The sequence below is a fragment of the Salvia hispanica genome, chromosome 3 (genome assembly GCF_023119035.1).
Source record: "Salvia hispanica cultivar TCC Black 2014 chromosome 3, UniMelb_Shisp_WGS_1.0, whole genome shotgun sequence".
Classification (NCBI taxonomy): domain Eukaryota; kingdom Viridiplantae; phylum Streptophyta; class Magnoliopsida; order Lamiales; family Lamiaceae; genus Salvia; species Salvia hispanica.
The window spans coordinates 32770156-32781873 of record NC_062967.1 but is presented as its reverse complement, the minus strand read 5'-3'; the positions used below and the strand labels follow the sequence as shown (position 1 = coordinate 32781873).

Below are 11718 nucleotides of genomic sequence, written 5' to 3'. Positions count from 1 at the left end.
ATGAACAAGTATGTAGAATCGATGAATAAGAGATGAATGAATAATTAAATTTCCTCACTTCTAATAATGTTCGAATTCAAATATTTCATTCATTCAGTTATAATATTGGTGAGAGATGATAATCATTTTTAACTCTTCATTAAAAAAAATACTATACGACAGTCGATAGATGCATCTCCAAAACCAAATTGAGTGCATCATATGTGAATTCGATTCTAATTAAAAGAGCAAATATTTTATATTTATAGTTAAGCTCATCTGTTTTGTCGTTATTTTATGTGCTTTATTGTCGTTTCCTGTGAAAATTTTAATTCTCGCTTAATCTCGTTGTTGCAACTTGCAAGAAATATCAAAATAGTATCTCACAAATTAATTATTTTAAGTCCACTGGCATGAAAGAAACTAGCTAGGTTTTGCATCCCATGAATTACATGTGTCAACAATCTTAATTTCTAACTTTTGGAATAATGGAACCCACGTAGAGGAATGTAGCTTAACAAATACCGTTCATGTCTTTTTCTACTTATAATGGGCCTTAAAATTCATAAATAATTATATAGGTCGACTGTGACTCTTTTCTATGATTAAAAAATTATTATAACTTAAATAGTCGAATAAATTACAAAATTTGTCATTTTATAATTTATTAAAAAATAGAGGTTATATTATAACTTTATTATATTTTTAATTCTCTCACTGAATTGGATTAATTTAAGAGAAGTTGTATAACTTGTATATTGACATGAAAGCCAAAGTTTATAAATTTATGTAGTACAAATTTGTGTTTCTCCTCACAAAGAGGCTATTGAGCTAAGTCTGAAAAATACGAAACACATAAAATTAAACTAATGTATTTTGGCTTACACGTTATTCACAAATTTCCCCCAAATCTAAATTAAAAGAATAACTGAGAAAAACGTCAAAATTATCCTAAAAGTGTTGGGAGATAATTTGGATAAGTAAAACATTCTAGACTAATATAATCTACGGTATCTACCACGTAATGAATAGAATAATTATTTGAGCATGTGAATTTTGGTGTGGTGAATAGTAAATACTCCAAATCCATGATTCAAAATAAATTAATTAAACGCAGTCATCACTTCATATGTCGTACAAAAATCTAATTCTACAAAAAATTATAGTATGATGTTTTTATATACCGACAATACTAATTCTTAATTTCTATTTTCACCACAATATGTTTATTTGCTTTTCCTTGTACGCTAGCTAGCCATGTGGGATTCATTCCGGCACGTCGACTTGAATTCGACATGAAGGAATTTGGATTGATTCCACCGTAATTTGAAATATTATGTAATATTGAAATAGTCTGTTAACAATATATACTAGTTACGTAGTACTATATTATTATTTCTTCTATCGTAGTTTTTGTGTTTTCTCAAAGCCTTTTTCAAATTTTGTTTATAACTAATTGGGTGCTACTTCGGTTTTTGTTTTTGGTAATATCGCACTCTCTAGAGGAAATTTTCTTTTCTTTCAATAAAAATATATTGCCACGAGGTATATTACTACATACGAATTTCATAAAGTAAAATGAATTATTTTGAAATAGTGCTAATCAAACAACCCAAAACTCAAAGGTGGGAAACAATTTAAGGTGTAATTGGTGACCTAATAACACGATGAAGTGCATCTTTGATGGTAAGACGCTTCTCTTTTAACTAATAGGTTAAGGTTCAAGTCATCAAGATAGATGGGAAACCATTATTGATCTTCTTTAAGAAAAAAAAAAAACAAAATTGGTAACCTAATAACAAAAATGAGAAGATTTATTCAAGATACTCCCTTCCTTTGTCCTTGAAAATTTGCCACCTTTCATTTTTACTAGTTTTGCCTCATTTTCACTTATTATAAAAGTAGGATGTATATTCCGTAATTTTTTTCAATTTATTTTTTATTATATTTTTTAAAACAACACACTTTGTAGGACATAAATAGCAATTTAATAAGATGCCTATTGTTCTTGGTGGGTGGATTCTAGTACATGCACGTTGTTAATCCATCTACCTCTCTTTTAGGAGATGAGAACATTTAATAAATTGGAACAAATGAAGTAAATGATGGGTATTTATGTCTATCCATACACACGGGCATGTAACCATCGACCAACTTAATGCATACATTTGATTCCAGAATATTTGTAAATACTAAATACATATGTCGTCGAGCTGTGGATGATTCAACGAGGGAATCAATTAATGTTGATAGTCACGTTGTAGCTATATATTTTACTATTGTAGCCACTAATTTTGGGACATTACAAAATAATTTAAACAAGTTACTAGTATGATCAAACGTAACAACGTATACAAGCAATCAATATTTAATAAAGTTACTAGCCAGTTCAAACAATTATATAAAGCAGTTACAAAAACTCTTGTTACTTGTTAGGCATATCAAGATTTATACTCCATATCGATAACTTCTTTTTATAAAGCCTAAAATCACTTATTTTGGCTTTTTTTTTATCCTTTGTTGTATATATGATTGATATCGAAAGATATGTGAAAGATCTCTCTCCAAGCAATACTACGACTTTCATCAATTACGGTTTTCATATTCAAGAGTTCTTATGTACTTTCACACCCCTTCGAGATCCTAAAAAATAGACAAATTAATTTTCTCAAGTCTCAATAACACATAAAATTGGCCATTACCAAAGCGGAAAGAACACTAATGACAAAAGCATTATGTTGGGTCAACACTGATACTAAAAAACAAAAAAGCGATAGCTATGGGAGCAAATGGGACTATATACCCCCAATAATCCCTGCCGTATTCAATAACTTAACCCAATACCTTATATTTGCAACACAAGATGACGACATCTTTATACCACATGTGTCCTTGCTCATGAAGGCATTCTCTCTTCTAAAAGGATCCGCAAAATGTCAAGTCCTAGTAAAGTTCTTCGCTTTATATCGAACTAAAAAACACACTCCACTACTTAGCCCTAGTAAATTCCTCTTAACTTCATTCTTTCGAACGTACTCTCATATCAATATTTGTAAGACGGTAGCTTTAATTGGAACCAAATATTTTATAAATTAGACAATAGTTAAAATGTTCAACACTCAGGTGGAAATGGTCAAAGATGTAGTAGATGATTATCTTTTTATTTTATGGTCTATTTAATTCTCACTTTGTGCTTATTCCCAACCGAATTTTCAATGAAAATAATGTTATGGACTTATGGTGGTGTGTGAAAGTTATGAAATGGGCTTGTTGGCAAGCCCAGCGCTTGGGTTGTGTTTTTTGGGCCATGACCTTTAAATTTAACAATTTGATTTATTATAAACAATCTACAATTATACTAATATTATAAAAAATTAAAACTAAAGATATACTCTTTGTTTTCACGTGAATCCATTGCTACTCTTAGACAGTTATCTTACAAATTAAAAATTAAAGATATAATAATGACAATCTAGTTAAACGATAAAATTAGAAAAGAAACTGCCATGAAAATTTCAAAATATAAAGATATAGTAAAACACCAATTTCGCATAATCCAAATTGCAAATTAAGTTCACTAAATTTAGTTAATCTCAAATCCATCGATGAACTCATTATTCAATTTTTTATTCATACAAAATACATGGGCGGTGGTGGAATTCTTCCATGGTCCATGCCAATATAGTCGGCCAATAATTCACTACCATTTTGAATACAACAAGGTGTGCTGATTATTTTATTATATCGAGGAAATGAATTTTCAAGTTTTAAGGAAAAAGACAACAAAATTTTCAAAATTTTGTGTGTGTTATTGTGGAAATCAAACAAAATGATTTTCCCACAAATATTTTGTGACAAGAGGACGAATGCCTTTTGAGTTGGCTTTCAAATTCAAACATAACCATTACTTCTTTCGCTTTCAAGATACCTAAGAGCCAATCAAGGAAAATTAATCATTACCATTCATTTCTTTCTTTGTTTCATATATTTCTTGTGCATTTGGATGTATGGGGTTTGAGCATCTTTGTTGATTATGCCTGTTTCAATTTTGTAGCTAGTCGATATTTGGTTTGAGTAGTAATATTTTGTAAAAGTTGAATCTATCAAAATTATAACACCCATTATTTTATTTTATCGATTCAATTACTATAAATTTAGATATGGTTAAATTTATTACAGTTGGCATTACATATACTAGCTACAATTACAGTTGTCATTAGATACAAGCCAATCTTTTTTTGGTTTAAGGATTTGGAATCCAACCTACATGTTATCTCACCACTTCCTTTTTTTGTCCATGAAGTTAGGGCAATAAAGAATCATTATTCGTGAGCTCTAATCTTATTTTGATAATAAATTAGTTCAAGTTTGCTTATTAATGCTATGTTAATGCTAATGCTAAATAAATCATGTTTGAGTATGGTATATTAGCTCATTCTTCCTGAACAAAACATATTTAAACATTTTTATAACAAACAAATTGATATTTTAAATATATATAAATCTAAAAAATAATCGGAATATTATATCCGTGTGCTTCATCACATCATTAAACACACATGAGAATGCATATGATATACTATTTAACTATTTATCTTAATCTATTCATTTAAGTTTATGACATTCGAAATATTCAATAAATAAACTCTAAGATTCAACTCGTTAATAAACAAAACAAGTTTAGATAATAATTAAACGCTAAAACGACCTATCAAATCTAACAATTCCCCATCCTAACCTCTTTAATATATTGTGATTAGTTTAACAAGAAAAAAAAACACACAATAGTTGAATCTGAGCATGTTTGGAAATATAAATTCATTTATATTTATATTTTAAAAATAAAACGATGAATTTAGAGTAGATTAGCTAGCTCCATTTAACCTGCCGAAGGATCCGATGATATAACGGGTCGGGTTTGGGCCCGTCTTCGGAAATGCCGCTCCGGCGCTCCAGTAATTGAAAACTAAGTCTACTGTACACACAAGCAAAACTCTCTCTCTCTCTCTCTCTCTCATAACTCTTTCTCCTCTTTGGTGATCCAATATTAAACTGCCGCGCAAAATCTTATCCATTCTCCTGATTAGAGTTGAATTTTGACTACGGATTAACAGCAATCCATCAGGTATTGCAAAAAAAATTTGAAAAGTGAGCAATTTTTTATATTTGATGGGTAGTTTGCTTTAATTCCGTGGTGCGTTTTCGAATTGGTTTGGTTTTCAGCTCTTTGTACTGGATATTTATTTTGTGTGTGATGTTTTATTTGTTTTCAGGTGTATTGCTCAACATAATCAATTTGATGATCTGGAGACGAAGGGTAAATTGGAGGAAAAGATAATTGATTGGTAGATTTTTCCGGGATTTCTGTATAGATAATCGCTCGTGCATAACTTATAGATTGGTTTTGCTAGTTTATTTGGTTTCATTTTGTTGTATGCGTTAGAAAGTCTATTGATAACATTGTGAGGGGTTCGGGTAGTGAAGTACTTAAGGTGATTTAGATAATCTGACACGAATTTGTGGAAGAGATTAGGAACTGTTTAGATTTCATTTCTTTGGCATTTTTAGGTGATGTTGGAGTATTATTTTAGGGGTTTATACAGTAAAATATGGGAAATTTGGCTGTAATTATTTAGATAGTCATCGCTTTCAGCTAAATAGGTTTGCTGATATTGCCGAAGCCATGACTGGCAGCCCCCCTGGCATCAATAGTCATCGTGCTCAGCAAGTTTCGTTGGACACTTTATCCAGAAATAGTCTGCCAACTAAGAAACATGTAAATAATGTATCTATTCAGACTGGAGAGGAGTTCTCCATGAAATTTCTTGAAGAATGCGCTGCATCTAGAGTTGTTTCTGAAGTGCATGGTGTCGCTCCCAGCTATGAGGAGAATGTCGGTTTTCCAGATGTCCAGGATCGCCAAATGGTTTATGAGGAGCTTGCACGAGTTCTCGGTTTGCCAAGAATGGATTCTGCATGTGGCTCTGACATTACAGAATATGCTTCCGCAAAAGGATCTATGTCACGGGTTGATGCTGGAGTTCATGTAAGTACTGAAAGCTTGCATTACGTGAATACTGGTGCTAATGGACACAAACCTAGCAAGTCGACATCAGAAGTGTGCAATGACCATGCTAGTTTAGTGTCCGCCGCTCCACTATTAAGTCAGTCAGATTCATCGAGATCCTTATGTTCTGATGGTTCTCAGTCTGGGAAACTAAAGATCCTTTGCAGCTTTGGTGGTAAAATATTGCCCCGACCAAGTGATGGAAAACTCCGATATGTGGGAGGAGAGACGCGCATAATCTCCATTAGTAAGAATCCGTCGTGGGAGGAATTGTTGAAGAAAACAGCTGGAATGTGTGATCAGCCTCACTCAATCAAATATCAGCTTCCTGGGGAGGATCTTGACGCCCTTATATCTGTGTCTTCTGATGAGGACATGCAAAATATGATTGATGAATATCATGGTATCGATAAGCCTGAGGGTTCTCAACGGCTTCGTATATTTTTTATTCCTTTGGTGGAATCGGAAACCCCTGTTGCCATTGATGCCAACATTACTCAGCAAAGTGACACAAACTATCAGTATGTTGTTGCTGTAAATGGCATGGTTGAAACTGATCCTAATTCCCAGAACAACGCTAAGCAATCTTCTGTCACTGATATGGGCAATTTGATGCCTAATGCAGAAATTCATTCAAGGAATGACAAAATCTTCCCCTTCCCATTACATCCTTCGGAAATCCATGATACCCTTGCCGACAAGTCACAAAATTTAATGAAATTTCCTTCATCAATGCCATTTCCCATTCAGCAAGCGGATACGAGTCATATGACAAATGTCAAGACAATACCACTTCCACACGAAGAGTCCATTGGTTACAGCGCTTCTATTTACCACACCCCTCAGGTGGCTGTAAATTTGATGAAGCCACACGGTCAGCAACATATCAAGAACCAATTGGTTTTAGAAGGAGAAAATTTGGCTTCCCGAAGAGTTGAGCACAGTAATAGAAACTTTGTGTTGTGCTCTCAGGAGGGGATTCCTCTTGTGGAAAAGATGATTAATTCTAATACTTCTCTTCCCTTATCGGATAATTTGGTGGAGCTATTGCCTGCGTCTATTGACCCAGTTAGTTACCATGGAATCCCTCATGCCTTTTCTGATTCCAAGCTTCAGGAACAGGGAGAAAAATCTGCTTGGCCCTCTCAGGAAGATATGACTCGATCATTTTCATTGAACTTGGGAAGACACCAATCATCCTTTCACGAAGTATCTGCTGCTTTTCTGGAAAAGCCTGTACAGTTGCATGGGAATGCTGGCTTTATTAATACTGAGCTCCAAAGTATGGAATTCCTCTCAGAGCCAACTAATCCTGTCTCAGTAATGGCATCATGTCAAAATTCAAAGCTGAAAACTTTGGATGATCAATGCACATCAAGTGTTGAACCAGTGAATAAACTTGATGCTAGCCATCATCATTTTGTCAGTGGTGAAAATGTTAGCACTAGCAACATAGCTATGATATCCAAGGAGCTGACACAGGGATTAAAGAATGTTAACGTTGAACCTGTCCCCTGTATTGACCTTGAGTTACCAAAGAAACAATCCCAGGTCTGCAGTAGCTTGGCCCCTGCCTCATCTTTGGTCGACATGACACATTCAAATGTTTTGGAGCTTAATCATCTTGGGAAAAGCTCAAATGCTTTGACAAAGGGTGACCTAAATGGCTATTCATCTTGGGCTAATAACTCAGAAGTTGCGGGTCTTGTCCACAGCTCTCAACAACTGTCACATGATAACAGCTTATTGTCACCTCAGACCACTTCCCATCAATCTATTGGGGATTTAGTGGATATTGGTTATCAAGTACCTGAGGTTAGATGGCATGGAAATTTGGTTGAAAATGCAGGCTGGAGCATGACTCCGCATACCTCTGCATTATTTGAGGGAAAAGTTTCCCTCTTTGATGATCTGTCCAATTATGCGAATCACAGGGTTGAAAATTTGGACCATGTCAGAAATTTTGATGAGCTTCAAAAATCAAAAGATAGCTGGCCGGTTAACGGAATCAAGCAAGTTCCACAGAACCCGGTCAATAATAATGCACCACCTGCTGAAATGCCACCATCAGCTAAATCAGATGCTACTAATTTGAATATACTCTCTCCCTTTGAAGAATCAGAAAATGCCTCACCTGATTTGGACTCGCAGGCAATATCCAGTTTTTGTCTTATTGTAATTCTGCAGCTTCTCTGTATCTTCTCCTGTACAACATATCAAGTGATTGCCTTGAACTGATGCAGGATCTCAATGCTGACAGTCACGATAATGAATTGTTCAGTGATGCAATGATAGCTGAAATGGAGGCAGATATGTTTGGTCTACAGGTGCGTTTTCCATTTCCCCTTCTAGCAATTGGTGTTAAGTTCATCTAGTTTACATATCTTGCTTGTTGCCATTACTGCAGTGGTTTATTAAAAATGAGTTCAAAGCATTGTTTCGATAACCTGTGCCTTATCATCTGCATCTATGCACTAAAGTATTTCTGTTTCCATCTCCATAGCTAAGCAGATGACTTGGATGCAACAAGTTGATAGTTCAATCAATTTTCGTGCCCCAGTTTTAGTTAGATTGATTTTTTATTTTCGGACTCTTAACTCAAATAGTCAGTGATTTTCTCCAGATAATTAAAAATGCTGATCTTGAAGAAGTGCGAGAGTTGGGTTCCGGTACATTTGGGACAGTATATTATGGTAAATGGCGAGGAACGGATGTTGCCATTAAGAGAATCAAGAAAACTTGTTTCTCTGGTAGATTGTCAGAGCAAGAACGGTTGGTGGGTCATCTACAAATTCTCATCCAAATTATCTTGTCCTTATATTAACAGAAGGGCTTTGTGGTGCAACTGCATGAAAAATGAACTTTTCCTGGCTTTTATTCTTGTGTAGGCAAAAGACTTCTGGCGAGAAGCTTGTATCCTATCAAATTTACACCATCCAAATGTTGTTGCATTTTATGGGGTGGTGCCAGATGGTGCAAGTTTGGCAACCGTAGCTGAATTCATGGCAAATGGATCACTTAGGACAGCTCTACTTCGGAAGGACAAGTACTGGCACCTCTTTTTTTCCTATGTATATTCCTGCAGCATCAAGTTTATAGTTGGCACTTGATTTTCTGAATTTCACACGCAGATCACTTGATTATCGTAAAAAGCTTATCATCGCCATGGATGCAGCATTTGGCATGGAATACCTGCATTCAAAAAATATTGTCCATTTTGATTTGAAATGTGACAATTTGTTAGTTAATTTGAGAGATCCAGAACGGCCTATATGCAAGGTACTACTGATTATATTGAGAAACAGGAGATTGTAGGTACATTAGGCTCGAATTTTTCACTGGTATATTTACTTTTAACTGAAGTTCTGATTCTCTATGGTCAAGAATGCTATGACCGTTTGGACATTTAAAAAGATGGAGAACACCAATACACGAACAAAATGCTTATCAAATGTGCTTGCTATGTGATATCAAAATTGTCCTTCATATAATGTTAATGCAACTTATCACAAAATAAGATTGCTTTAGGATAACTATGGTTGATTGAACTGGGTTTCATCACTGCAAAAAGATGAATATCGTACAATGTGATCAGTCTTATTTTTTTCAAGAAATTTTTTGGCTTTGCTTGCTTCTGGTGATGACTTAGTTGTCAGGTAGGAGATTTTGGACTCTCAAGAATTAAACACAATACTCTGGTATCCGGTGGTGTTCGAGGAACGCTTCCATGGATGGCTCCAGAATTGTTGAATGGAAGTACTAACAGGGTATCTGAAAAGGCAAGAATCTACTATAGAAATCTTTGATCAATCTGCTAATTTTATGCAACCATTGTTTTTTGTTGAATGAAATTTTAGGCAATCACGGGATTAAAGAATAAAATAGTTGATTTTATTTTGAACAGGTTGATGTGTTCTCATTTGGCATAGTATTGTGGGAGATTCTGACCGGTGAGGAACCTTATGCAAATATGCATTGTGGCGCTATCATTGGTAAGTTGAACTCCTTATCCTATGCAAGAAAAAACAACTTTTGTTAATGTGTCATTTGAAATTAATAGCTGGAGTTAAATTACGCGTGGAGCTAACAGCCTATATAAAATGTTGAAGCACTTACTAGAATCACATTTCATGATAAAAGCATTTCCGGATGTGGTAATATGTGAAGTGGTTAAGGTTTTCTAGCTGCACGAGTAGTTGTTTTATTGATGAAGATTCAGCATGTAGCAGGAGATGCATCGCGTGTTCACATTTGTTTGGCCAAGTTTACTTGATCAAGATTGTCCAGAATATCATAACATGAAGATATAATTAGCTTAGCTTGATTTTTGATGTGTTAAGATATAAGAGAGCCTTAGCTTAAGATTATTCCACATGTAATGATTGCTTATGTACTGTAGGGTCACTAAGGTAGGTAATGTTTAGCCGTGAATTTGAATTGTAGACTAGGTGAAATCTTTGCAGCATGTTATCTTCATTCGCTCACTGGAAGCTGATTTTTTTTAGAGTTGTGATTATGTTATAATCCTCATTTGGTGAATTCAGAGATTGGTTTGAACATTTAATAGGAATGCTACGTCTTCCTCTGGCCCGTGTTCCTTTGAACTTATCAGAAAATATATTAGCATTCTTTAAAAGATAAAAGGAGGTGTTTCCACTTGCCAAACAATATGAACTAAGTGGAGTAGTACTTTCAAGAAGGGGTAAAACACAGTTGTATAGGAATTGTGTGTGTTTGCAGAGAATCTGTCGTAAGACGTTGTAAATACCTTCCAAATATATAAGGAATTAAGGACTTGACATAGTTTCATTGGTATGTAATATATAAATGGATCTCGAAGCATGCATTTCTGGAAATCATTAGTATCATTATCATCGGACTTAAGTTTAAAGTATGAATGTAGGAGGCATTGTCAAGAATACTCTCCGCCCTACAATTCCCGAATGGTGTGATCCTGAGTGGAGGAAGCTTATGGAACGATGCTGGTCGGCTGATCCTGGGGCGAGGCCTTCGTTTACAGAGATCACCTACGCGTTGAGATCTATGTCTGACGCTCTCCAGGCAAAAGTGCTCAATGTTGCAATGTAAGTCGGGAGGCGAATGTTGTATAGTAGCCGCTGGGGCAGAAGTTTTGTGATGTTGTTTCATTGTTCATAGTTTTTTCTAATTAACAATACATCTGTTGAGTTGATTCAGATTCATTCTTCTTCTTATTTTCTGAGTGAAATTGAAGGCCATTTACCCTTCCTACAAGCCTCTTGTTAAATGGAAGGTTGAAGATTATATCTTGGGTTCATTTTTCAGCCATTTTAATTTTCAGTTTTATTCTGTCGAATTACTTAACTTCTCACCACGTTATGTAATATGATTATGTCGAAAATATTTTTTTTGGAGAGAGAAAAAGTTGCCAGCAAAAGCAAAGTTCTTTCCACAAAAAAATAATTTCGCTTTTATGGTTTCTTGAGAATTTGACCTTTGAATCATATAATATCCTTATATAAACTCTGAATCTGATCTTTAAAAGCTTCATATCTTTTATTTTTCTTTCTTATCTTTTGGATTGGTAGAGATGATGATAACTCCGATCTCTATATGCTTTCCATAGTTATCTTAGTAGTTATTATTTTACTGAACAATGATTTATTTCGTTTAAAAAAATATTTCATGAAATA

General features: G+C 34.5%; 1 protein-coding gene across 1 annotated transcript; it reads left to right on the top strand.

The window, feature by feature from the left end:
* Positions 1–4903: 4903 nt before the first annotated feature.
* LOC125213191 lies at positions 4904–11329 on the top strand. Its single transcript, XM_048113588.1, has 9 exons — positions 4904–5104; positions 5253–8197; positions 8290–8373; positions 8670–8822; positions 8935–9092; positions 9178–9325; positions 9703–9825; positions 9951–10038; positions 10950–11329. The coding sequence occupies exons 2-9, from the start codon at positions 5663–5665 to the stop codon at positions 11132–11134; spliced, it is 3474 nt and encodes a 1157-aa protein (XP_047969545.1). The 5' UTR covers positions 4904–5104; positions 5253–5662; the 3' UTR covers positions 11135–11329.
* The last annotated feature ends 389 nt before the right edge of the window (positions 11330–11718 follow it).